Raw genomic sequence first — 27,457 nt, 5'->3', positions numbered from 1 at the left:
GGGGACACGCAGCGACGATGTCAGTCAGATATATAGTTGACACTCCAGGCGCATGCATCCGCACTTGCGAATATTTTTCAATCGACTTCAGCTAGCTGTGTTCTGACGGGCAAAGGTGTCAGCGCTTTTTTTTTCCAGTAAAGAAACCTGTCAACGGTGGTTATCGCTATCTAAACACCGCGCGCGCGCGCAAATCTAAAAGGACTATTCAAACAGAAAATAGAGGGACACCTACGCGCGATCGATCTTCTTGTATAAATAGGCCTCTACTTATGTTGCTCCATGCATCGCTTCCAACTTCCATCGAAACATCTCACACGGTTTGCTGCATCTTCATTTACACATTCGTCATTCGTGCAGTAAGCAAGAGAAGGCGTCAGTCACTCAGTCTCGATCAGGAAAGTTAGTTTGTGCATACATGGCGGGCATTAGCAAGATGGCAAACGGCGGCAAGGGGAAGAAGAAAGGCAAGGTGGTGGTGGTCATGGGCGCCACGGCCACCGGCAAGTCCAAGCTGGCGGTCGACCTCGCGCTGCGGTTCGGCGGCGAGGTCGTGAACACCGACAAGGTCCAGGTGCACGACGGCCTCGACGTCGTCACCAACAAGGCCACCGCCCGCGAGCAGGCCGGCGTGCCACACCACCTCATCGGCGGGGTGCACCCGGACGCCGACTACCCCGTCTCCGACTTCTGCCGCGACGTCACGCGTGCCGTCGAGTCTGTCGTCGCGAGGGGCCGCGTGCCGGTCCTGGCCGGCGGCTCCAACAGGTACCTCGAGGCGCTGCTGGACGGCGGCGACCGAGCATTCCGCACGCGGTACGACATCTGCTTCCTCTGGGTGGACGCCGACCTGACGGTGCTGGACCAGTACGTCCGCGATCGCGTCGACTGCATGGTGGAGCAGGGGCTCGTCGCCGAGGTGCGGGAGTTTTACAGTCCTGACGCGGACTACTCTCGCGGGATCCGGAGAGCCATCGGCGTGCCGGAAATGGATGGCTACTTTCGGCTGCAGGCTGCGGGGGCGCTCGACAGGGACGACGCGCTGCAAGCAAGTGTCCTCGCGGCTGCCGTCGACGAGATCAAGGAGAACACGCGCGGGCTGGTGCGCCGCCAGCTTCGGAAGATCCACCGTTTCCGTGGCCTCCCCGGCTGGAGCCTCCGCCGCCTCGACGTCACCAGAGTCCTCGCGCTCAAGGTCGGCGAGGTGGACGACGCCGAGGCGGAGCGCGCTGCGTGGGAGGCGGACGTCGTCGCCCCCGCCACATGGGTCGTCAAAATGTTTCTGGGAGGAATGCTGCTCGATGGAGGCAGGGACGACATGGCGGCAAAGGAGACAGTCATCGTTGCCGGTGCCGGCGCGGTGGCCGAGTCGTGCGGCCTGCAGCTGGTAGAGGCGGCGCCGTCTCATGGGTTCCATGGGAGGAAAGCGGCCGCGGCAGTCTGAGACTTTGAGTTGTACTTACATGATCAAGGCTCACATAGTCACATACACTGTAGCTACGTACATATATACTCCCACGCTAGCTTAGGGATGCACTACATTAACTGTTTCATTTGTTAATTTGCACGAATTCATTTGTAATGATTTCTGAATAAAGCGGGCAGTTCTGGTCATATTTGGATCTGGGCATGATGATGGACCGGCCCGTCCTACCTGGAACATGGCCCAATACAGGATCACAAGTTCACTACTCCAAACCTGTCTAGCTAAACAGAAAGCCGTTTAAAATAGGTCCATGAACTGTCCGCTTTATCAGAAATCATTTTTTTTTGCGAAAATTTCACCGATCTATTAATAATCATCAACAGTAGTACAAGGATGCCTAAAAGTAATAAAAATTACAAAAAGGTCATTGGACCACCTAGCGACGACTACAGACACTAGCACGAGCCGAAGGCGCGCCGCCGTCCTCGCCCCTCCATCACCGGAGTCAGGCAAAGCTTGTCGTAGTAGAGCTTGTTGTAGCAGACAGACGGGAAATCGTCGTGCTAAGGCCCCAAAGGACCAGCGCACCAGAGCAGCAACCATCGCCAATGATGACAACCGTAGATCGGAAGAGACTAACCTGAAACCACACAATCGAACACGAGAGACGACCGGATCTCGGGAGATCCGCCGGACACACAACTCCACACGCCCTCCGCCGACGCTACATGCACCACCGGAGCGAGGATAGGACGGGGAGGACCTTATTCTAACTTCAGGAAGTAGCCGCCGCCTCACCATCCTGAAGAAGACACCGAGAACAAACTAAACGAAGAACTGAAACCTTCCCGCCGGAAACTCCAAGCCACCTAGCATTAAACAAACAAATCGCTTGCACTAAAAAAACAAATCGCTTGCATCAAAATAAGTTCATTTTTACTAAAGTTTAAAACTCTTAAAGAATACTCCACTCGAAAACTATACCGGAGCGGCCGCTTCTCCTCCATGAAACCCTAGCCCCCTCCTCCATCCCAGCCAACTGGCGATCGACGAGTCCCTTCATATGACGGTGGTGCCATTTATATGACGGTGGTGGCACTACATCCAGTAATGATACCCTGGCTTCAACCCCATCTCAACGACGTGGTTGACGGTGTCAAGGAGCTAGTGGGTCTCTATCGTCTCGGGCTTGTGCTCTGGCTATGTGTGGTGTTGGTCTGGTCGTCGAATTGTTGGTTGTCTTATGTGCAGGTTGTTCCCACCCGCGGGCATACTTGGGCTCAGCCATCAGCTCCCACTAGTGATTCTAGTCCGCCGTCAGCACAGATAGCGGAGCACCCCCACTAATTCAGCTTCTTCCCCAGGTCCCGTTGTACCTAGCGAGTTGCTTCTGCAGCCACTTTTACACTTTTCCAGGAATTTCCCTCTACAAGTTTGTGTGGACGACTCAAATACTGCTCTACCTACCTTCATTCTCTCTTCCCTTGATGCGATGTCAACCTGAGTGACAGATTCAGTTGCATAAGGTTTTGCTTAGGATTCTACGCATGTCCTACTTATGAATGTGCCATCTTTGTAATCATGGTTTTTTGGTTAATAAGGTATTCTGGACGATTAGCCCTAAAAAAGTTTAAAACTTATTTTATTTGTCTTTAACCAATTTGCAGAGCACCAGAAACAAAAAAATGCCGATCTAAATCTGTTGGCGGACAGCCAAATTAATCAATAAGGCCTCTCCCCGATGTAGTTGCCGGGCGGGCTGTAGTTGCAGGTGATGAAGATGCCGGCGTCGTGGTCGCAGAGCACGCGCGCGCAGCCGATGCCCGTGGAGTTGCGCCACACTATCTGCGTGTAGTGCCCGCACATCCTGCCGTCGACGCAGCTGTTGGAAGCGTAGCTGTAGTCGGGCCTCTCGTCGGCCCATTTCTCCACCGCCTGCGCCGCCGTCCAGTCCTCGCCGGAGCCCCAGAAGAGGTTCTCCCCGTACTGTGAGTCTGAGTGCGCCAGCTCGCAGTCGCCGGACCGCTGCCTGGCGTAGCTCTCTGCGTAGGACGCGACAGCCGCGTCCCAGGCCACGGGCCTCAGTCCCACACCGACGGCGGCTCGCGCGGCGTTGTGCGCGGTGACATAGTCTTGCGGCGAATTCTGGGCATTCGAGGGTTCAAGCATGGCGGCTGCCATCGCCAGGACGACCAAAAGCGCAAGATTAGATGCCTCCATGATTTTCTGTTTTCTTCCAACTTTTGCAGGGTACTTGTAGAGGAACTTCCTAGTGGGTAACCCGAATTTCTTTAGTTTACATAACTTTAAATGGCAGGATATCATGAAAATATATACACCGAAAATATAGATAAAAATGGAGTATTTGATAAGCACTGAAATTAAAGGCTTTATCTAGAAACACAATTATATATATGTAACGGCATAGAAACTCTATGTTATTACGCCCATAAATTTATGTTTTATATATACTAGTAATAAGTACACTCATATTGACTAGGAATAAAAAGTGGGCATAAAAGCGAGGTGTAGAAGTCATTATAGTGTAAAATATATATTTTTTCTTATGTTCTACTCGACTACTGATGTAAGAAAATTTTATATGATGCAGAAATCATATACGGTTACAAAGATATTATATGGGTGTAAATGAAAAATGGATACACAAATATGCACATTGGTTACCATTCAGTTAAAAGATCACCTTAATTTAGGGAAATATAGTTTGACATGATAATTTTAGAAGATGGAAAACTATGTGATTAAGATGTAAATTTTAGTTTGAAGAATATACTTGCACAAAACACAAAATTAGGGCATAAAACTAATGTAATTATTCAATTCCTAATATGAGCACGTGTTCAATAGGATAATAAATTGAAACCAATCGAAGCAGCAGCAGAGATAAATAATTAAAAGTGACATGTAAATTCGAACACAAAGAGTGTAGGAAATTAATTTTAAAAAGCAGGAGTAAATAAAAATCGGAAAACAAAATTCGCTAGAAGGAGGGCTTGAACCTCCGACCTTGTGGTTAACAGCCACACGCTCTGGCCAACTGAGCTATTCCAGCTATCGCGAAGGTTTACCGCGATTAAGTTTTAAATTATAAACTTAGACTTCCACATCTCCTCCGATTCCACTACATCAGGGAAACAGATGTCGGTACCATTTGCCCGAATGGAGTAGGGACCTCGATCTTTTTAATTATAATGATGAAAGAAATCTTGCCGGTGGACATCAACCGAGTTAAAAAGGGGGGAAGACTTAGGTAGGATCACACTTTAGATAGGATCTATGAGAACAATTTTTTTGAAGCACAAAACATGTTCAAAATATTATGAAAAAAAATGACAACGCACATATATGTTACATATGTAAGACCAAAAAATTACAGCTTCAAATTCGACATATACTTAGAGAACCAAAAAAGACAAATTTAGGTGCGAATAGTGTGAACTAGAATTCAATCAGATCTGACACTATTCATAGTCAGATTTGTCTTTTTTATTTCTTCAAGTGTAGATCAAATTTTGAGCTGAATTTTTTTGGAGTTGTAGATACAATCCATATGTATGTTGTATATTATTTTCAGATTTTTTCGCATGATAAAAATATGTTTTATGTGAGTTGATCATATAATCTCACCTAATAGATAGATCCTATACAAGTCTCCCCCGTTAAAAAGGTCAACACTGAGTTTCCGATTGATCCATTTTCAAGACACGGAAGGTCATGCAAATCATGTTATTCAAAAGGAAAATGATGGGATTCCCCCGGACGATGGAACGCGCCGCAGCCTCCTCCTTCCGCGTGTGACGCGTGTCCATGGGGCCCACTTGTTTTCTTTTGTTATCCTCTCCGATCTCGCGCTTCTTATCCTCTCACGTTTTTGTAGATCATGGAGCCAAGGCGGAGGAAGCCGGCGGAGGAGACCAGCAAGGGAGCCTCCCCGCACGAGGTCGAGCTCCAGCGCGGGTGGCTGCTCTGCCGCCGGAAGGGGATCACAACGCGGAGGCGGTCGACCTGCGGCGCGTCGGTAGAGAGCATGAGGATCTCTGCCTCGTGGGAGTTGGAGGAGGTTGCCGGCCGCCCCTAGCCTTCCTCCTCAACCGGCCGCGCTTTGTAGAGCTACAGGCGCCGCCGCCCGTCTCGCCGAGGCGCCCCGCCTTGCAGCTGCCGTCGTCCGTGTCGCCTAGGCGCTCCGCCGTGAAGCCCCCGCCGCCCGTCTCGCCGAGGCGCTCCGCCGCGCAGCCCCTGCCGCCCGTCTCACCGAGGCGCTCCGTGCTGCTCGAAGAGGGCGGCCTTCTCCTAGTCCATATCCTCTGTAGTCCTTCTGCTCGTGAATCGTGACGGACCGTGTATTTCGTTTTTGCTACGAGCTCAGGATTTAAGTTGCTACAAGCGGCAACCTTGGGCATTCGTTATTGCTACCGCCGGAGGCCGGCTTCGCTACCTTAGGCGCCCGGCGTTGCTATCACCGGAGGCTGGCTTTTGCTACCTTAAGTTTCTAGCATTGCTACAATCGAAGGCCACCTTTGCGACCTTACACGTCCAGAGCTGCTACCGTTGGAGGCCGGTTTTTGCTACCTTGAACAGTCGGCGTTGCTGCCTCGGTAGGACGGCGTTGATGCCTCGGGCAGCCGGAGTTGCTGCAACCTGGGATGGCACCGCTGTCGGTGCGTGGTGGCGGTCATCCGCGCTGGTCGACGGTGTTTCCATGGGCGAGCCAGGTTGCTGTCGACGGCAACCCTCGTTGCTGCTGACGGCGGGCCAAGTTGCTGCCCACGGTGGCCCTCCTTGCTGCTGACGGCTTGCGACATGCATTACATGGATTTTGCATTTTGCTATCATATATAGATTTTTTTTGCTACAACCGTTCTATGGTTTTGCTATGTTAGTATATATATTTTGCTACTAAGTATTTTCGGTGATGTATTGGCGTACAATAGCAATGACCTCGCCAGAGACCTTTGTAAAAAATGTTGTGATGCTTTTTTTTGCTATAATTGTTTTGTTGTTTTGCTACTTTAATATAGAAATTTTACTACGAGGTCTCCGGCGAGGTATTCGTTAATTTTTTCCGATGATATTGGGTTTTGCTACGTTAGCATTTTTCTGCTACAATAGCATAATTTTTTTGCTACGGGCTCTCCGGTGAGGTCTCCGGCGAGCTCAGCCTTTTTATTTGATTTCGTGACTGGACCGTTTTTTGCTACAATGTAGCAAAAGTGGGTTTTTTTTTTTGCTGTCGGGAGGTGTTTTTTTGCTACATTCAGTAAAAGCAGATCTGGCCGTCCAAGATAGCCGATCCGACGGTTGGCGACCCGGGGGCTGGGAAATCAAGATCCCCCGGGGGACGCCCAGCAGTTTCCTATTCAAAATCGAGGTTCCATTTAGTTATCTGGTTTTTTTTTCTTTTTAAAACCTTGGTCTTATCCTCTCCCCGTCCTAGCGAGGGAGGCGACTTGTGTGACACTGTGCGTTCCACCTCGCTGCTGCCAGATCGGCGGTTTCCTCACCCTCAGCAGCTACTTCAACAGCCGGAGGATGGGGAAACCCCAATCTGCGGTGTGTATATAGCGTAGGTTCGTGTAGGGAGCTAGCCAGCGGCGTTGGGGAGTGGCGGCGCGACCAGAGTGGTTTTTGCGACGATGGTCTTCCTCTTTGTTGGTGGAGGTCTGAGGAGCTCTACTGCGGATCGACCTTCTTCCTCATGCTCGGGGCTCTGTTGAGCTTCTCGGCGCACTAATCCCTCTTCAAAGTTTGCGGGTAACGGATCTGAATGTTGTTGAAGCTGTTAAAGAAGATGTGTTACAGAACAGAGCAACAACGACGGTGGGCAAGGGGTAGGTTCTTTGGGACCGTTGCCTGGTGAATTCCCAGTTGCGGAGGGGCTGCTTCCAAACCAAGGCGTCAAGTGGAGTGGTGGCGACGGCGCGCCATCGGCTCGTCCTTCTCGTCGGTGTTGTCGAGTTGCAGGAGGACCTGGGTGTAATTATTATTTTCTGTTGGATCTTTCTGTAACTGTGCCATTCTAATATCATCTCCTTTTACCCGCAAAAAAGTGTATTTTGATAAAGTGTGTGTTTTATTATTTAAAAGATTCAAGCATTAATCCGGTCTCTTCATATCTAGGATGCACATAGCCGAATCAAGTTAAAATTACAAACTCAAAGGGCGAAATACATATCAAATCTGAGAAATTGTAAATGCGTAAGGTGATGGAGGGTCTATCCAGAGATTATGCTGCCCATCTATGTTGGAAAAAAGTATCCATCTCCATGTCCCGCAACCGTGTAGTCAGGTCGTGATGCTCCACATGTTGTAGAAATGATCATGGACAGAGCGTAGATGTGCACGGTAGATAACTTGCATGAGAGAAGATTTTTTTGTTACTGAAAATCTTATCATTTCTACATAGATAAAGCGATCAAATAATGACAAGCGCTCTCACCCTTGTAAGTAATTTAAACCACGTATGATCCACCATATTTAGCCTATTGCTAAATATATTTGCAACGTTGCATGCTAGGTATAAGGTAGAACCTATTTGAATGAGTAACCATATAAATCTTGCAGATTTGCACTCGAATAATAGGTGTTTGATAGTTTCGTCACGGTGACAGAAGACACATTTTTTTTTTACTTCCCTATCCATTACGACTTGCAAGGTTGTCTTTAGTGAGGATTACACCTCGATGAAGATACCACGTGAAAACCTTAGATTTTAGTGCAATCTCCATCTTCGATATATTTTTATTATTATCAACCTGCACATATGGCTGGATTAGTGCTCTGTACATAGAATCCACATAGAATTTCCCATTCTCATGAAAGGTTCTAGGGAAACACATTGGCCCCCTAGGCCAATTGGACCAAAGTGAGACATTATAGCAATGCATTCCATGATGCTAGCAAAGGGCCCACGAGATATTTTGTGAACGTCATATTTGGTGGAAAAGTTTTCAACACTTTAGCAATCGTACCACTTTTGTGACATACAATATTGTACAAAACTAGGTATTGTTCTTAGAGTGTGGCATTGGCTAGCCATTTATCCTCCAAAAACTTTAATAGAGAAAGAGTCATATTGAAAAAAGAATTTATTCGTCGCATTAAGCCATCCCAGAACTGCGAGTCACCCGGTTTTCAATAAACGTGGGACAATGCCACTAATGTGTTTGGAGCCATCAGTCCTCCATTTTCCGTACAGGGTCCATGAACTTTTTAATTTAGGAGATATGTTAACCAGTTGATCGTTAGAAAAGTCTAACGCCAATCTCCATGGAACATCTATATTTAGTTGATCACGAGTTAACGCCTCTAATTCGACTCAAAGACATGGACATATTTCAATCCTTATAATTTTTATGAAGCGTTTGCATGGTGCTGCCACTGCTGCAAGGAAATACAAGGCTGGTGCACAAGCGAATTCCTCTAACTATTCTTTTCTCTGGATCTCGAAGCAACCTGGTGCTCTGAACGGTAACGATTGCTTCCTCATCCATACTTTGTGTACAAAGTTATTTCCGAGTAGATTTCATCGTCATCTACCTCTAGTATGTTTTTTTCCAAAAAAAAAAAAACTTTCAAATGTCACTTTCGATTATTTTTTCAGAAAACGATCTCCCTAGTTTGGTGCCTATATCAGCAGAACCTGAACATGTTTATACTTCTGCTGCCATTTCAGATCAATTTGCAAGACACGAGTAAATTACATAAATCTACCACAATTGAGGCAGTGGTAACAAGTCAGTACCATTCTTGGATTTTTTTGCTAAAAACTACAACTTCAGAGGTAATTCTCAACAGATAGGGCAAACACAAGTCTAAGAGCAGTTTAAGGCTTGCGGGCCCACTGTCAGTGCTGGCTAGGCCTAACGGACGTTAGGACGTATTCTCCCGTTAGGGGCATGACAGAGACCATGAGGTATTTTTCCTTTTCTCCTTTGACTTTTCCCTCAGCCGCGAGTGGGGCCGGGCCGGAGGTGCGGCGAGTTGCGCAGGCTCCCCGCTGTCTTCATGACCAGCTCGCTCGAGCTGGACGCCCTCCCCGCTGTGCGCCAGCGCGCCATCCGTCCTTGCTCCAACGCAACACCGAGGGTGGCCAACTTGGCTGCGGCCGCGGCGGGAACTGGCCGGCGGCGCTCACGGACTTGTCCCGCTGCGCGAGGGGAACTGGCCGGCGGCGCGAAGGGAATTGCCCAGCGGCGCGCGGACCTGGCCTGGCGGAGCAAGGGGAACCAGGCCGGCGACGCGCGCGGACCTGGCCGACGGCGCAAGGGAACCAGGCTAGCGGTGCGCGCAGACCTGCCGGCGAGAACACGCCCGCCCCACTGTGCCGCGCCCGGACCCGCCGGCGCGGTCGACCAGACGCTCGCCAAACCAGGTGTCCCCCACGCAAGCCCTCCGTCTGGCGGCCTGTGCTCGCGCTCGTACGACTCGCCCGAAACCGCTGCGCACGCCTACGGCCGCCGTCTACAGGCTCCGCGGCGAGTACGCGCGCCTCAATTTCCGCAGCGTCATGGACTGCGCCAGCGATGACGGCTGCCCCGACGTCCTCCAGCAGCTACGCGACGCCGTCGACGCAAAGTCCAGGCCATCCGCGTGCGCATGGCCTGCAAACGCTCGCGCCAAGCTGCTGCGCGAGGAGAGCAAATAGATCAGCCAAAGCACAGACGCAAAGTTCGTGCCGGCTGCTTGGTTTAGTTGGTCGCGCTGCGCTCCACGCTCACCGGCCACCCGCAGTCCCCGACGCCCGGGTGCAGCCCGACGGCCAGCTCCCGCCTGGCTCCGGCCGTGCTGCTGCTTGCTATCCGGTGAGGCCATCGTGGAGCGGGGTGGCCGTAACTTATGGCGATGTCGACGACGGCGCCCAGCATGCAGACGCCCGGGTCGTGGCAACGAGCTTACTCGGCGACGAAGGTGTCCACGCATGTACCTTGTTTCGGCCGTACGCTCTGCCGTCCTGCCTCCCCTGCACCGTGCGTCTTCAAGTCGCCATGGTTGATTTGTTGTCGCCGTCGGCGCTGCAGACCCTGCAGTACGGGCGCGAGCTCCTCGTCGCCCACGACAGCAGCCTCCGTGGATGAGGGGCACCGCCGACTGCGAGGCAGGGAAGAGCAGGGGTGTCGCTGATCTTGCATGCATGGAGATGGGGAGTGGTCAGTGGTGGGTCTCCGCCGGAGAGAGGATGTGTGCGGGCGGCGCGACCTGTCACGGGCGTGCAGCGGCGGCCATCTCAACTCGGGCCTAACGGGAGAAAACGGCCGTTCGGTCTAGTAAGCACTGACAGTGGGCCCTCCTTACTTAAACTACTATCAGACAACCGTTTGCGCGATCTGTTGTTGATTATCACAGAAGTTGTAGTTTTTAGCAAAAATTTCCAAGAATGGTACTGACATGTAATCAGTGCCCCAATTGTGGTAGATTTGTGTAATTTACTCGCAAGACACAGAATCCAAAGAAACAGTAAACGGGCGTGGCAGGAAGCTTCACTGGAGTTGGGGCCTCGCCGGCCCCACGTGACATACTGCCAGATGGAAACTCCCCTGGATGGGCCCCGCGTGTCATAGCCACCAGTGAACTGTCGGTAGTCTCACCTTCACCTTGCTCGCGTCATCTCCTCCTTCTTCAACAACCTCGATCTCTACTCCAAAGAAGCTTCTCCCTCCCACGCCATTCCCGTCCCCCAAGATCCCGTCCCGTGCCGCCACTTCAGACCCATTCCGCGCCGGCGTCGTCTCCAGCAGGGGAGCCGCGCATTGCGGGACTGGTGCTGTTCCAAGAATCTGATCTCGCCTCGGATCTGACCCGGCGGCGGCGTCGTTCGAGCCCAGGCAAGGAGCGCCGGCGATGGCGCAGCCGCGGAACGGGGCGGTGCGGCTGCCGCAGATGAACGCGCTGGAGGTGCTGCGGGAGACGGTGCGCGTGCTGCGCGCGGACCCGCACGCCTTCACCTCCGTGCTCTTCCTCCTGCTCTGCCCGGCCTCGGGCGTCCTCCTCCTCTCCGCCGCCGCGCTCGAGGGCACGCTCGTCCTCCCCCTCGCGCGCCGCCTCCTCGCCGCCGCCGCGGAGTCGGGCCTGCCCGCCACGCACTTCCTCAGGCAGCTCGCGCACCACCTCGCCGCCACGCTCGTCGCCGCCGTCGTCTCCTTCCCGGCGCTCCTCACGCTGCTCCTCGCCGCGCGCGCCGCCGTCGCCTACGCCGTCGCCGCCGTGTACGCCGGGAAGCCCCTCCCCGCCGCCGACCTCTCCCTCCTCGCGCGCCGCGCCTGGCCGCGCCTCGCCGCCACCTACGGCCTGTCCTGCGCCGCCGTCGTCGCCTGCCTCGCCGCCTCCCTCGCGCTCCTCGTCACCGTCTGCTCCACGCTCAAGTCCCTGCTCTACCCGCCGGACGTCGTCGTCAGCGCCGGCCTCCTCACGGTCCTGGCATTCTCCGTGGTGTACGCGCACGCCATCATAATCTCCAACCTCGGCGGAGTCATCGCCGTTCTCGAGGACGTGGCCGGGGCCAATGCGCTGCGCCGGTCCGTGCAGCTGATGCGCGGGCAAACCCATGTCGGGCTGCTCATCTTTCTTCTGTCCACCATTGGCCTCGCCTTCGTCGAGGGGCTGTTTGAGCACAGGGTTAAGACGCTCAGCTACGGAGATGGCACGTCAAGGCTCTGGGAGGGGCCATTGCTTATTCTCATGTACTCCTTTGTGATGCTGATCGATTCCATGATGAGCGCCGTGTTCTACTTCACTTGCCGGTCATCAAGCTTGGAAATTCTGGATGAGGAAGGCGGCTCCGTTGCGGAGCTTGAGATGATGGTGGATGGCAAGTCACATGAAGTCAGGTGATCAAGGTAGGACTATTTGTCAAAGGTGTATTTGTTCATATTCTCAGGGGAAATAATTGAGGCTGCTGGGCATTGTCCTGTTTTCTCAAGATTCAATGGTGGCGCCATGACTATATGGTTGATTGGTTGATGGTCATGGCGAATGAAATCTTTTGCAGTCATTTGGGGTCTTCTAAGCTCATGCAATGGCGCCAATGCAAAAGAGAAGACGTGAGAAATCTTAGGTTTGGTTTTTCTTGGTCAGTACCGACAGCGATCTGAGATCTGGCAATGTGTGTAGCATTCTTTTGAAATCATGTAACTAGTATATCGATTCAATCGCGATAGAGTTTTTTTTTCCCATCTTAACACCTTTTTGGTTATATACAGAATGAAACATATTGTACTACTGAGATATTGATTACTCTGAAACTTGATTCTTCAAGTGTCGCTCTATGCAAATTTACTTTTCAGTGAGTTCCAAACTTGTATTCTGAATAACGCTTTTTTAACAAGTACTGGTAAGCAGTTTCATGTTTGTTTTCCCTTAATTCTTTTAGTTCACAAGTCTGATATGTCTACATTTCAGTTATTCCCGTTCTAACAAGAATGTAACTGAAGATAATTTACAGAATGTGTAGATGATTCCTTTCTTTTCAGCAGACAATTTTTTCGTATATGGAGCAAAGGAACCTTCATTGTTTCATGAGTTTTCTTTTGATTGCTGGATCTTCTGGTGAGTACTTTCTCAACTCTGAAGCTTAGGATCTTGCATATGAAGCATCTTCTGTCTTCCATCTTCTTTACTCATGGGGGCGGAACTTCAACTCTTTTTCTGCAACATATGTACATTTCTTCCTACGTCAGAACATAAACACAGCACGTTGACTTACATTTAGTACTGGTCATGTATTTTCCCCGCCAAGTGGTTTTACCTGAACCGGGGTTCATTTAGTACTGGTCATGTATTTTCCCCAAGATGGAACTTGTATTCGCTGAACCATACGAGTATTCAATTTGTCAAGTGTTTACTGAAGATGCGAATGAAGCAAGACTGCAAGATTCAGCTTCTGTGTGTAAGCTATCAGTTGACAATTGACACCGACAATTACACTACATCGTTTTTTTACTCTTTCCTTTTTGTGGGTAACCACATTACTCAGTTTGCTACAAAATTACTATAACATATTTGAACTATACCTTGCATTTGTACTTATTTTTATGTGCTAAGAACAAAAAAATATGGAAAAACTAATGCGCTATTTAACTAAACTGAATAAATATCTCTTACTCTATAACATAGATACTTAAGTTTTGATAATGGATGACTCAAACCTTTCTTGGTAGCACAATTTTCACTGGCCAAAGCGAAAACTGGTTCAGTTGACTGCCCATCACATCATCATGTGCCGTCTTATACAATAGTATGAGTTATGTAGTCTCAGATCTAGTAATTGGGACGTGTTTGACTTGGCTGTGTACTTGGAGGCTTAATCAAACTATTTAGGACTTCATCAGATGCTTAACAATGGGTTTGCCAAATGTGATCTAGATGGGGATTTGCACAGGCTATTCATTTTTCTTCTATCCACCATTGGTCTGGCCTTCGTAGAGGGGCTGTTTGAGCACAGGGTTAAGATGCTGAGCTATATAAATGGCACGTCACGACTCTGGAAGGGGCCATTGCTTATCCCCATGTACTCTTTTGTGATGCTGATCGAATCGATGATGAGCGTGTTGTTCTACTTCACTTACTGGTCATCGAGCTTGGAAATTCTGGATGATGAAGGCGGATCGGTTGCGGAGCTTGAGATGATGGTGGATGGCAAGTCAGATGAAGTCAGGTGATGAAGATAGGATTATTTGTCCGAGGTGTATTTGTTCATAATCTCATGGAAATAATTGAGGTTGAGCAATGTCCTGATTTCTGAAGATTGGGTAGTGGGGGTTGTGGCGCCATGACTATATAGTTGATTGGTTGATGGTCATGGCAAATGAAGTCTTTTGCAGTCATTTGGGGTCTTCTAAGCTTATGCAATGGCACGGATGTAAAAGAGAAAACAGGGGAAATCTTAGATTTGGTGTTTCTTGGTCAGTATCGACAGAGATCTGAGATCTGGCAATGTGTGTAGCATTCTTTTGGAATGATGTAACTAGATATCAGCTAAATTGCGATAGATTTTTTTAATCTTAACACCTTTTTGGTTATACAGAATGAAACATATGCAATCATGCTAACACCTTTTTTTTAATCTTAACACCTTTAAAATCTTACTACTGAGATACTGATTACTCTGGACCTTGTATTTTGAATGATTCCTTTTTGGCAATGACATAATTAAGTACTGCTAACCATGCTAAATATTGTGCTCAGTTGAGTTCCATGGTTGTCTCTCTTATGTTTTTAATGTACAAGTCTGATATGTCTGCATTTTGGTTATTCCAACTCTCCGAGAAATAAGTGGAGATTATTTACAGGGCCTGTAGATAATTCCTTTCTTTTCAGCAGAGACTGTAGTTCTCAATTTATTGATATATCGATCAAAGAAGAAGCCTTCATGGATTCCTGGGTTTTCTTTTCATTTCTGGATCTTCTGGTACAATACTTTCTCAACTCTGAAGCTTAGAATCTTGCATGTGAAGTATCTTCTATCTTTTATCTTCTTTACTCAATGATGCCTTCCTTGGGGAAGGGCTTGGAGCTCTTTTTTATATGACAGATGTACATTTTTTTTCCTACTTTAGATCATGAACACAGCACATTGACTTTCATTTAGTTTTGCTATGCATTGTCCCCAAGTTGGAACTTGTAGTATTCATTGAACCAAGTGTTTACTGGAGAAGCGAGTAAAGCAAAACTAAGATTTGAAATAATTGGCACCGACAACTACACCACATCTTTTTTTAGGGGAAACGTCAGCTTTATTGATTATAAAATAAAGGGTTTACAATCATTTGCGATCAGTGCCGACACACAGTCTGGTGCTGACTCTTAACACTCCACTTGACTCACGTTTCCCTAGCTGCGGTAAGCCATGCGCTACCTTGTTGCTACTCTTGTTGATCTTCCAAACTTCTAGCAGAGGGTGGGTACGAAGTAGGTCTTTGATCTCGGTACACATCGGGCCCAACACACCAGATGTTGCTGCATGTATAACACGTTGGCAGTCAGTCTCCACAATGCCAAGCAGCTGTTGAATGTCGATGAGCTGCCGTACATGCTCTAGCTTCTGCTTCCTCTGCACTATTACTGTAAGGTAAGAAGTCCAAAACCGTTCGTATCACTGCACCTTTTTCATCACGCACCACAACACCAATCCCTGGCTCCCTGCTCGCTTACTCAAGGCGTCCCAACCTGCATCGACGCTGGGCATCAAGGTAGCCTGTCCCAGCCTGCATCGACGCTGGGCATGAGGTAGCCTGCTGGCGGTGGCTGCCATTCGGACACCTCATCTGGCAGCCCCCCATATCTCTGGTTTGGAAATGTTGAAATGTATAAGTGGATTGTCTAGTTCTTTTCATCAATTCGGATTTTTGGTTGCGTTGGCTAGTGCATGAAGCTTGACATGGTATCAGAGCCCAGGGTCTCGAGTTCGAGTTCTGACTTTCACAATTTATCCTAAAATTGATGTTATTCCTTTGGAGTCTTGCCTTTTGTATCATGTGACTTTGCATTTGCTTCAGAAAAGGAAGTAAGGTACTTCTGTAGGAATGACACTGAAGCAGCGATCGGATGCCTTACCGTCCCCATTGACTATGTTATTGCGGTGTGCCACACTCGCCAGAACAGGTAAAAGAGTTTCACTGTAGTTTCTTTAGAAGCATTGTGATCATTGTTCAACCATTCCCCACGGAGCAGAGCTTGACTGTCCAGAAGCTAGACGCTGACCTCACGGTAAAGATCCCATTGTCTTAAATCATCAGAAGGCCTTTGCGTGAGCTTGATTGCTAATATGTCCTCCGCATCATGTGGGTAAAAATATTTTCATACTGTAGCTTCATCCCATGAACGAGTATCAGGCTTAATTAATTCAGAAACCCAATGCAAACGTGTCTCCTTCATTTTACCTGAAACTTCACTTCTCTGCAGCCAGTTGTCTCGCCAAATGCGAACCTGAGAACCCGTGCCGATCCTCCAGGTGGCACCCTGTTTAAGAAGATCAGGCCATGCATAAACTCCCTGCCAGGAAGCCGACGGGCAGGTTGCGAATAAATGATGTGTCCAGCTAGTTACCATTTGGATAATATATGGCCTCTAGTAGCCGGGCACATAAGCTGTCCGGGTTTTCTATTAGTCTCCAGGCTTGACGAGCTAATTGAACACATGAAAATCCCGGAAACCCATCCCTCCATGTGACTCTGGTCTTGGACATCCGGTGCATACATCTTCTGTTATGTTCATGTCCCCACCAAAAATTCAGAACAATTTGAAATATTGTGCATTTATACTTTTTTTAAGTGCCAAGATTTATTTTCGGAAAGTGCTAATGCACTAAACTAAAGAAATAGCTCTTACCCTGTAACATAGATACTTACGTTTTTATAATGGATGACTCAAACCTTTCTATGTAGCAAAATTTTCACTAGCTAAAGGTAGTTGACTGGCCATCACATCATCGTGTGCCATTATTTAGTCTCAGATCTAGTATTTGGGACATGTTTGACTTGGCTGTGTACTTCAAGGTTTAAACAAAATAGTCTCAGATCTAGTATTTGGGACATGTTTGACTTGGCTGTAGACTTGAAGGCTTAAACAAAGTAAGGACTTCGTCAGGTACTTATCAATGGGTTGCCAAACGTGATTCAGATGAATGGATTTGCACATGCCATAGCATTTCTTTAGACAACTAGTTGCATATCATGCCTTTGTTCGTCACACGGTATGACGCTAACAAGTCCACCTCATGAATAGTTAACCTTTAAAACCTCGGGCACAGTTGGCAACCAAGGAAATGAGGCACTAATCAAGTGTACATTTGTCATCTAACAGCAAAACTACAAGCACTTAAGCCTTTGCGGATGAAACAACTCGCCTTCCCTACCTACCAACTCTGAAAATAACAGCTGACACATCAGTGAGACAAGATCTTTAACTATGGAACAGAAGGTGATGACAAACGAGGTAGGACACTGGAATCTTCATAAGGGTCATTTACATTCTCAATTTCTGTGCTGCGCATGGACTTGATCTGAAGTCAAGGATCTGTTCTTCGGCACAAGGATGCCAGATGAGGACGTATTCTGATCAGTGCTGAGTATGATGCTTGCCCAGTTTGAGGAGCGATGCACTATCCTCGACGGAATACGGTCACTGTCTTCACCACCTGATGCTTCGTAGCCATCACTGGTTGATCTAGACAGCAGGATCCCTTGATATGGAGTGCTCCCTGGGGCAGTGGGAGCTGCCAACTGCAAGTCTTCAGTTGCAGATGAGGAGACAGCTGAGAATCGGTACAGGTGCAGATCAGGCGAGTCCAAACTGCTATCTGGAGATGAACCATCAACGTTAGCAGAAGAAGCAGCTCTACTTGGATGAAAGGCACTCCGCGCCTCAAGTTGCAGTGGTGCTAAACTGGATAATGCTTCAGGGCCCATGTCACTGCCATTACTATCAATAACATCTGTTGATATTTTTGCAACAGGTTTAAGAGAGAGATCACCATGGGGCCTTCCTCTCCTGTTTGTTCTCCTCGTGTCATCAGGCCCTAGATCAATCCTACTGCCCATGCCTCCATAGCTACTATCTGTTTCATGCCCGAGCGAATAATCATCTTTTCTGATAGGCACTAAAACTTTGGACTTCTTCCGAGCCTCAGCAGCAACTCGAGAAACTTCTTCTGCATTAAGACGAGCCAATGCCCATGGACTAATTTTCACAGCCCCTGAGGTTTTCTTCCTCCTTACTTCATCTTCTTTTCTCTTGGTAGCAGAATTATGCGAAGAGCCAGCCTCCGATGGAATAACATCAAACTGCGAAGAAGTTTGAGTAACTTTAAATTATTTGTGAACTGACGGGAAAACACTGAATGCAAAAAAGGTGACACGCCTATCTTGTGCAGCCATGTGAGCAAAACTCATGTTGGCACACAAGTGCATATGTTCTTAGTTACAAATGCAATATTATAATGATCCAGGAAAGTTCAAGAGGTCCAAGGCATATCGAGAACCACATTGACTATTTAAATAAAAATCAAACAGCTTAATTTGATAACTTCAGTTCACATGAGTAGAAGCAACCACCTTCACTTTGCCAGCAACAACGCCAGTTCTAACGCTAATTTGTCTTTCTCATTATTGTTCATTAAGTTTGACGATATAAGTTTCTCACCTGATCCTCAAGAAACAGTCTTGGAGGAGTGCACCATGAACCACGACGCAGTGCACCAAAGGAACTAGTACTGCTGAGCCCACCAGTATAGGAGCTTACATGAGACATCTGCGGACTCTGCTGCCCACTGATCTCTTCTTGTTCTTGCTCTCTAAGGGCAATGATGTAGTCATATGTACTGATGCCCTGCATGAAGTTCACAAAATTGTGCTTAGGTTCTTCAATTTGAGACCACCTTGAAAGTTAACAACGGAAATCATCCATGATATCTCTATATTTTCCAATTCAGATTGAAAACAAGTAGTGCATTTTGTTCTTTAGTTTTTCACTCTGCCCTTTGCAGTTTATCAGGGATATTATAAGGGAAAAAATGGACACCTTGAAAGGCAACAATGGAAATCATCATTGATGTATCTATACATTTTCTAATTCAGAATAACAACTAGTGCATTTCGTTTTTTAGTGTTTCACTGCACCCTTTGCAGTTTATCAGGGAAATTATGAGGGAAAAAATGTACCAGTGATATAACAGTTGTTTGCTCAGTGTGTAAATGTATGCTATTAACACTGCATGCCAGGCAAAGTGTCACAAGCTACATTTTCCACAAAATATATCAATGCGGTACTCTGAGAATTTCAGATAAGCTAAGTCGCCAATAGCACAGGGATAATACGGAATTGCTTGTATAACAACGGTTACTTAAAATCGAATGGTGCCAGGACTTGCCTTCTGGATGAGAATGATGTGGAAAAAGAGAAGTTGAGCAATTGGCAGTAAAGCAACCATAGCTAGGATGGTACAGGATGCCTGCATGTACGAAGATCAACAATTTTAGCAATATTTCAAGAAAGATTGAATAAAATACTTGAAGTAGCCACTATTAGAAGGATCTAGGACGACTGAACATACCACCACAATGATGAAAGGCACTATAGAGAAGCTGCTTCCTAGCTTTGACACAATTTGCGTAGAAAATTCCTTTCGCTCTACAAAGCAGAGAACTAGCACCAATACTCCAGTTGCCGATTGTAAGATAAGCTGGCCCAAAGTGCACAAATCATGAAGACCTGTCAATGGTCAACTAGGATGAAAAGGACCAGGAATAAAATGCTCTCTGCATAATGATGACCAAATTCAAATGCATAAGACTGTTTCTAGAATGCAGTTGATGTTGGCTACATGCTAACACAACTACACTAATATCAGAACTTGAGAACATGAGTTTACCAAGAAAAGGGCGGTTGTCATTAGAAGAAAAAACCTCCTATAGTTTCTTTTTCCAATACAATTGTTGAGCCACTGTTGAGATTGAGGAAATCAAGTGAGTCACTGTGTATAGGCTAATAGAGATTAGAAGAGAATTATTCATACTCATATAAAGAAGACAGAAATTTATTAAGGAGTATGTTACTCTGCAGTGATGATCAAACCCATCAACACATTTGTCACAAACTCGACAATGCTTACTGTACTTCAACACCTAACAAAAAATAGCAGCTCGTTAAATACTTGCGTAAGAAATCACACATCAAACCAACATATGGTAAAAAAAAAAACATACCTCAACTTCACAGAGGCTGCAGAAAAACATCCCTTCCTCACTGTCTTGCTGCTCAGAGGACCACTCACGTGATTGGCAGCAGGAGAAAACAAAAGAGAGAGGGTAGAATATAAGGAGAAGCGCAGAGAAAGTTGCACCCCAGCAAGATGAGCTCTTCTGTTGAGTCATTAATTTTTCACTAGCCTCAGCAACCTCACGTTCTTTCTTTTCTCCGGTTTCATCTAGTTGTAACACAACATCTGAAACACCTTGCCTGGACTCCTTCAGATGCCTATGCTTGCAGCTTGCATACAATCTTAGGTACTTCTTTGATTTGAAGACCCCTGGGTCTGCTGGGTCTGCCGCAGCACACCAGATGTACAGAAAGAATACACACAAAACCTAAAAAAAACAGATTACAGACTTTTATCATAAATGTATAAAGTTAAACAGCAACTTTCAACCACAGCAGCTGTAAGTAAAATCATAATGGGGTTTTACAAAATATAGTCTTTTCCTACTAAAGGGCACAGCTTGATAAAATAGAATGGTCACCATATATTCAGAGTAAATTACTTTATTTTAGATATGTATTTACCTGTAGTAAAAAAAAGTGCTGTTGGGAAAATAATAAGGCAAGTTGCAGTCGGGCAAAAAAGGGAGAAAGGTGCAGTTAGGATTAAGTTTTTTTAAGGGGTAGTTAGGATTAAGTGTGCCAAAGAAACTTATATCTACAATGAAATCATGCTCTGGTGCCTTCCACCATCACAACAAATTCCAGTTTTGTGAACTCAAGCATGAGATTTTTTGAAGAAAAAATCTGACTCCATCCAAAAATGTAAGCAAGCCATGACTGCCTGATCACTAGCAAAACATGTTTACTGTTCGTTCAGAAGAAAAAACTAAACAAGGGTTAATCATGAAGAGACGAAAAGTGTGCTTCCATGTCATAAGACTTTGTAGTACATGTCATAAGACCAAATGGGCACCCTCCTCAAGAACATTGCTGCTCATTACAGCATAAATACAACAGTTTTCTTACAAGTAAAGAAAGTTTCCAGAGATGTTAGGTAGGACTATCATGTCGCTATCAGTCTATGAACTACAAAGAAGTCAAAACTAATGCAGGGATAATCTATTTGCAAGAAATAACATTTTACGTCACATCACTCTCCATCTAACAGAGTTACAAGATCTTACGAACCAAACACTGTAAGATCTCTATATTAACCCAAAGCACCGCTATTCCCCGCAAAAAAAGGCACTACTTTTGAAATGGATTGTCTGAAGAAGCCCTAAGTTTTTTTTTAATACAGCAGGAGAACTGCTATATTCATTGATTAAAAGCAGTAAACTGAATTACAAAGGTTTTTAGGACCTTAAACAAATTTGTAAAATAAAAGAAGCACTAAGAGTTTACACTGTACAGTCCCTGCTTGCCCTTAATCATACCCTGCTTGCCCTCAATCATATGAATTATTCACATTGCCATCACATACAGAAAATAGCCTGCATATACTGTTCTTAACCTTGAGAACAAAGCATAACTCACCAGCTACGAATGCCGGAGCAAAGCTGCTGAAAAAACTACACAATGACTTGCGGAGTTAGGAATGTGTGAGTGTCACATGACATTGCCAGAATTGGCCAGAGGACTACCCTCAAAGTTTCAGTACTAGTTTCTATCACTATCACCCTCCAACAGACAAGCAAACAAAAAATCATAGAAACCCAACCGCATACGCAGAGTGCTAAACAGATCATTTCAATCTGAGACCTACTTAATTTGGCACTTCCGCAAGTTCCAGCAACCACCACTTAATGGGGGCCCACCATGCAGCACCAAGATTGGGATCCAAAACGTGCCAAACCGCAGGGCACTCACTCAGTCACTCTGTCAGAATGCCACTGATTCACCGTGACAGCAAGGAGAGGGGGCAGCCAAGAAGCTAGTAATTACCAGAGGTGTGTAGAGCCCCACGGCGGCATCCTGGAACACCTTCCTCCCGACGAAGGGCGCGAAGAACACGTAGAACGCGAACGCCAGCGCCAAGAAGACGGACACGGCGACCACCTGCAGCACGCAAGCGTCCATCAGCCCTTCACCGCGGGGAAGAGGACGCAAAGGCACAAAATTTCACCGCGAGGAAGAGGCGAGAACAGACCTGGAGAGGGTGGTACGGGAGCTGCCAGCCATGGCGCCTCATCGTCGTCGCCCCCGGACAACCGGGACTGCGGGGAAAGGTAGAAGACGGAAGAGACGCAGACGGAAACCCGTCAAGGGGCGCCGCCGATCAGCGCGAGAGGGAGAAAGGACCGGCCTCTCCAGGAATCAAGAACTGGCGCGGCCGGCCGGCTCATGGATTTGATCTGTGGGGGAAGGGGACGGAGGCAGGAGGGGTTTGGGAGGGAGACCAGAGGAGAGGAGGGGCAATAAATGCGGCGCTGCTCAGATTTAGCTGGCGGAGAGGGAGAGCGAAGCAAATCAAGCAGCGAGGGAGGGAAGGGTGGCTGGTTTTGTTTGGGCGCTCACGTGAAGCTAGCAGCTAGGTAGCTCGTCGCTCCATGGCGAGGACTGTGGCAGTGGCAGGGCCAGGGAGAGTGTGTATGCTTGGACCAGACTGACTGCCTGTCTGTCACTGTGGGGCTCAACGGCACGGCCGTTCCCTGTGGCGTTTGGTCCATAGCTGTTTGTTTCACTCGCACGTTTGCAGTCATAAACAAATTTCTAGAGGTTTATTTTTTTTTCTATGAAAATACACCGATCTATTGATAATTTATTTTTCAAAACTAATTAAAATTATAAATAGGTCTGCACCACCTAGCGACGACTCCTGCAACACTAGCGTGTTCCGAAGGCATGCTGCTCTCCTTACCCCTCCATCACCGGATCTGGACAAATCTTGTCGCATTAAAGTTCTTTATTGTAGTAGCTCTCTGGAGCAGCAACCATCGTCAATGATAACAACCGTAGATTCAAATAGACCGATATGAAACAACACCAAGGAACGCAGAGAACAACTTGATCCCGAAAGATCCGCCGAACACTACTATGTTGTCATGCTTTTTGTCAAAGTCGCGGTGATCAATCTTTTCAGCCACATTTCATGTGATTTGGGATCGTCCAAACATGAAGTACTCCCTCGTATCAAAAATATGTTGCATATAAAGTTTGGTCTAAGTCAAACTTGATAAAGTTTTACCATGTATATTAATAAAAAAATATAAACACATACAATGAAAATATAATATTTTTAGAATTATCATGAAATATATTTTATATTATATGTATTTGGTATAGTATATCTTGGTTGGACTATTATGTTTCTCTCCATGATATTGCAAAGCTTGTTTTATCTTCAAAGCGAACCCAAGTTCGAAGAAATCAAAGTCTAGATGCTCAAGGTATGATCATTTTCATTTGGTGTTACTCTTCAGTTGAGATTTCGTGGCTATTGCTGCCTCTCGCTCCACGATGGGCTTGGGCAGGCCTACGGAGTAGCGGTGAAGTGGTTGGGGTATGATCATTTTCATTTGGTGTTACTCTTCAGTTGAGATTTCGTGGCTATTGCTGCCTCTCGCTCCACGATGGGCTTGGGCAGGCCTACGGAGTAGCGGTGAAGTGGTTGGCGGCGGGCGGTGGTGGTTGCCTCCTATTGCGTTCTTGCATGGTGGTGGCAGTAGTTGGCAGGAGACGACATTGGATCTGACCACAAATTCGTCCGGTGGCGAGTTTGGGGCAGCACAACTACTAGTGAAAACTGAGCATCGACTTCGGTCATGGCGGGCTGGTGGCGTGTCTTCGGCGTCATTACCTTGTCAAAGGTACCGCCGTTGTAGATCACTGTAATATCCCAGGTTTAGAGGCCAACTCTCAATTGCCTCAATCTTGGCTGGATCAACTTCAATTTCCTGCGCAGTAACAACATAACCAAGAAACGCAACTCGATTTGTGCAAAAGGTGCACTTCTCAAGATTACCATACAAACATGCATCACGTAAAGCATTGAAAACATCACGTAAATGATCCAAATGATCCTCCAAAGATTTGCTATAAATCAGAATATCATCAAAGTATACCACCACAAAACGTCCAATAAAAGCACGTAAAACTTAGTTCATCAGTCTCATGAAAGTACTAGGTACATTAGTTAAACCAAAAGGCATTACTAACCACTCATATAAACCGAACTTAGTTTTAAACGTTGTTTTCCATTAATCTGCTAATTGCATATGAATCTGGTGGTAACCACTACGCAAATCAACTTTACAGAATATAATAGAACCACTCAATTCATCAAGCATATCATCTAAACGAGGTATTGGATGACGGTATCGAATGATAATATTATTAATAGCTCTACAATCAGTACGCATGCGTGAAGAACCATCTTTCTTAGGTATCAAGATAATAGGAACATCACATGAGCTAAGAGACTCACGAATGTAACCTTTATCTTGGAGAACACCTGAATCGCTGAATCTCTTTGGTCTCTTCAGGATTGGTATGATATGGTGCACGGTTGGGCAGCGAAGCTCCTGGAATCAAGTCAATTTGGTGTTCTATCCGACGAATAGGTGGTAATCCAGGTGGAACATCTTGTGAAAACACATCAATGAATTCCTGCAAAAGGTTAGCAATCACAGGTGGCAAAGAAGGAGGCATATCCTCAAATGAAAACAGAACTTCTTTGCAAATAATAGCATATCATTGAGTAGTGTTCACATCAAGTTCTGCAATATCAGATTTGCTAGCAAGCAAACAAGGATTTTCAAACGAATTTCAGTAGCATGGTTCGAATCAGATTTAGTATTAGTCTTATGTGGCATAAAATCTGCAGCAACAATCTGATTTTCACTCTTATGTTTCTCCTCGTTTTTTACTTTACTAGCTCTAGCAAGATCGTCTTTTAAAATTTGTTCAGGAGTCATAGGTTTGAGAGCAATTTTCTTTCCATCATGCACAAGAGAATATTGATTAGTTTTACCATTATAAACAGATTCTCTATCAAATTGCCAAGATCGACCAAGTAACAAAGAACAAGCTTGCATAGGTACAACATCACAATCAACAAAATCAGAATATGTACCAATAGTAAAATGCACACGTGTAGTTCTTGTTACCTTGAGTTTCCGAGAGCTCTCAAACCATTGAATGTAATATGGATGTGTGCGTTGTCTTGTAGAAAGAGAAAGCTTCTCTACCATATCAACGCTAGCCAGATTATTATAGCTCCCTCCATCAATGATGATCCTTATAGCTCGCTCTTTGACAACGCCTCTTGTTTGAAATAGATTGTGGCGTTGATCATGCTTAGATTTGTCAATTGCACGCTCAACACACAGTGTGCAACTAAGGTTCTGTACTGATCAACAGTGTCAGCTTCCATTACCTACATCTCTCTCTCAGAATCAGAATTGGCGCCATCACGTACAATAATAAGGGCCAATGTATCTTCATCAAAATCACTTGCAGAATCATATTCTCCATCTTCACGCACCAACATGACACGTTTGGTCATGCATTCTCTTTCTATGTGACCAAAACCCAAGCATTTGCGACATTGAATGTCGCGCGTCTTCCCCGTAGAAGCCATCGAAGAGGAACTCCAAGGAGGACCAGCAGATGGTGGTGGAGTAGCAGCAGGTGGCGCTCGTGATGCAGGCGCGGTGTACTTGGAGGTAGTAGGCGCTGGTGCAGCCCCACGAGATGGTGGTGTTGATTGTCGTGGAGACCACGACGATGTACGACCTGCAGAAACATTAGCTCTTCTCCATGGTGGTTGACGATCCTGCACTTCAAGTTTAGCTTTGCAAAGAAGATGAAACAAACGAGTAATAGTGTTGTACTCCTTATAGTCTAAAATATGCTGAATCTCTTTATTCAAACCACCAAGGAAACGTGCAAGCATAGCTTCATTATCCTCTACAATACCACAGCGAATCATGCCAGTTTGCAATTCTGGATAATAGTCTTCTACAGAATTTTTTCCTTGTTCTAAACGAGATATTTTTTTAAGCAAATCAAGTTGATAATGTGGAGGAACAAAAACACGTACACATAGCAAGTTTTAAACCAACCCAAGTAGTAGGAATATTAGCATGATGTACTCTACAATGCTCAGACCACCAAATAGAAGCAAAATCTGTGAACTCACAAGTAGCAGCACTAACACGCAAGTGATCAGGGTATTTTAAACATGCGAAGCGTTGTTCTACTTCCAATTCCCATGTAAGATACGCATCAGGATTATATCTACCCTCAAATGGAAGAATATTCAATTTAAGTTTTGCAACATGATCATCATCACTTACCAGCCGTGGGTGGACGAGCGTTGCGGTTGAGCTGACGTGGACGACCAGGTGGAGGTTGTTCGACCTCCTTGCCGTTCAGCACATTCTCATCTACCCGCTCATCCTCGTCCCCTCCATAATCGTCATATCCTTCATCAGAAGGCGCGTCAGGTGTGGTTGCTGCAGCAGGAGCGGTACCCGCAGGCATCTCCGCATGAGGAACGCGGTGTTGATACGCGTACAACACGCGTCCGTTGGGAACCCCAAGAGGAAGGTGTGATGCGTACAGCGGCAAGTTTTCCCTCAGTAAGAAACCAAGGTTTATCGAACCAGTAGGAGCCAAGAAGCACGTTGAAGGTTGATGGCGGCGGGATGTAGTGCGGCGCAACACCAGGGATTCCGGCGCCAACGTGGAACCTGCACAACACAACCAAAGTACTTTGCCCCAACGAAACGAGTGAGGTTGTCAATCTCACCGGCTTGCCGTAACAAAGGATTAGATGTATAGTGTGGATGATGATTGTTTGCGAGAAAATAGTAAAACAAGTATTGCAATGAGATTGTATTCGATGTAAAGAATGGACCGGGGTCCACAGCTTCACTAGAGGTGTCTCTCCCATAAGATAAATAGCATGTTGGGTGAACAAATTACAGTCGGGCAATTGACAAATAGAGAGGGCATGACCATGCACATACATGATATGATGAGTATTGTGAGATTTAATTGGGCATTACGACAAAGTACATAGACCGCTATCCAAGCATGCATCTATGCCTAAAAAGTCCACCTTCGAAGTTATCATCCGAACCCCTTCCAGTATTAAGTTGTAAACAACAGTACAATTGCATTAAGTATGGTGCGTAATGTAATCAATAACTACATCCTTAGACATAGCATCAATGTTTTATCCCTAGTGGCAACAAGACATCCACAACCTTAGAACTTTCCGTCACCGTCCTGCATTTAATGGAGGCATGAACCCACTATCGAGCATAAATACTCCCTCTTGGAGTTAAGAGCAAAAACTTGGCCAGAGCCTCT

General features: G+C 46.5%; 4 protein-coding genes and 1 non-coding gene across 5 annotated transcripts; 2 read left to right on the top strand and 3 right to left on the bottom strand.

The window, feature by feature from the left end:
* The first annotated feature begins 418 nt into the window (after positions 1–418).
* LOC124673615 (adenylate isopentenyltransferase 3, chloroplastic-like) lies at positions 419–1,444 on the top strand. The gene has a single exon (XM_047209662.1). It carries the CDS (start codon positions 419–421, stop codon positions 1,442–1,444), a length of 1,026 nt encoding a protein of 341 aa, XP_047065618.1.
* Positions 1,445–3,148: 1,704 nt separating this feature from the next.
* LOC124677832 (pathogenesis-related protein PRB1-2-like) lies at positions 3,149–3,646 on the bottom strand. The gene has a single exon (XM_047213784.1). The coding sequence runs from the start codon at positions 3,644–3,646 to the stop codon at positions 3,149–3,151; it is 498 nt and encodes a 165-aa protein (XP_047069740.1).
* A 779-nt stretch (positions 3,647–4,425) lies between these two features.
* TRNAN-GUU lies at positions 4,426–4,499 on the bottom strand. Its single transcript has one exon. It is a non-coding gene; the product is annotated as a tRNA-Asn (tRNA).
* Positions 4,500–11,284: 6,785 nt separating this feature from the next.
* On the top strand, positions 11,285–12,699 carry LOC124669347. The gene has a single exon (XM_047205977.1). The coding sequence runs from the start codon at positions 11,285–11,287 to the stop codon at positions 12,272–12,274; it is 990 nt and encodes a 329-aa protein (XP_047061933.1). The 3' UTR covers positions 12,275–12,699.
* Positions 12,700–17,096: 4,397 nt separating this feature from the next.
* On the bottom strand, positions 17,097–22,164 carry LOC124675273 (probable protein S-acyltransferase 22). The gene is made up of 8 exons (XM_047211339.1): positions 22,082–22,164; positions 20,143–20,523; positions 19,993–20,061; positions 19,809–19,880; positions 19,491–19,619; positions 19,308–19,388; positions 18,581–18,766; positions 17,097–18,222 (listed from the first exon to the last, which is right to left on the bottom strand). Exons 2-8 carry the CDS (start codon positions 20,308–20,310, stop codon positions 17,413–17,415), a joined length of 1,515 nt encoding a protein of 504 aa, XP_047067295.1. The 5' UTR covers positions 20,311–20,523; positions 22,082–22,164; the 3' UTR covers positions 17,097–17,412.
* Between the last annotated feature and the right edge of the window lie 5,293 nt (positions 22,165–27,457).

Source organism: Lolium rigidum, chromosome 7 (genome assembly GCF_022539505.1).
Source record: "Lolium rigidum isolate FL_2022 chromosome 7, APGP_CSIRO_Lrig_0.1, whole genome shotgun sequence".
Lineage (NCBI taxonomy): Eukaryota > Viridiplantae > Streptophyta > Magnoliopsida > Poales > Poaceae > Lolium > Lolium rigidum.
The sequence above is the reverse complement of the archived record's forward strand: the minus strand, read 5'-3'. Positions and strand labels throughout refer to the sequence as shown.

Coding starts and splice junctions, on each gene's coding strand:
- LOC124669347 (XM_047205977.1), top strand. CDS start 11,285: ATGGCGCAGCCGCGGAACGGGGCGGTGCGGCTGCCGCAGATGAACGCG.
- LOC124675273 (XM_047211339.1), bottom strand. CDS start 20,310: ATGACTCAACAGAAGAGCTCATCTTGCTGGGGTGCAACTTTCTCTGCG. Junction 20,062..20,142: donor GCAGCCTCTGTGAAGTTGAG/GTATGTTTTTTT, acceptor ATTTTTTGTTAG/GTGTTGAAGTACAGTAAGCA. Junction 18,223..18,580: donor GACTGTTTCTTGAGGATCAG/GTGAGAAACTTA, acceptor ACTTCTTCGCAG/TTTGATGTTATTCCATCGGA.
- LOC124673615 (XM_047209662.1), top strand. CDS start 419: ATGGCGGGCATTAGCAAGATGGCAAACGGCGGCAAGGGGAAGAAGAAA.
- LOC124677832 (XM_047213784.1), bottom strand. CDS start 3,646: ATGGAGGCATCTAATCTTGCGCTTTTGGTCGTCCTGGCGATGGCAGCC.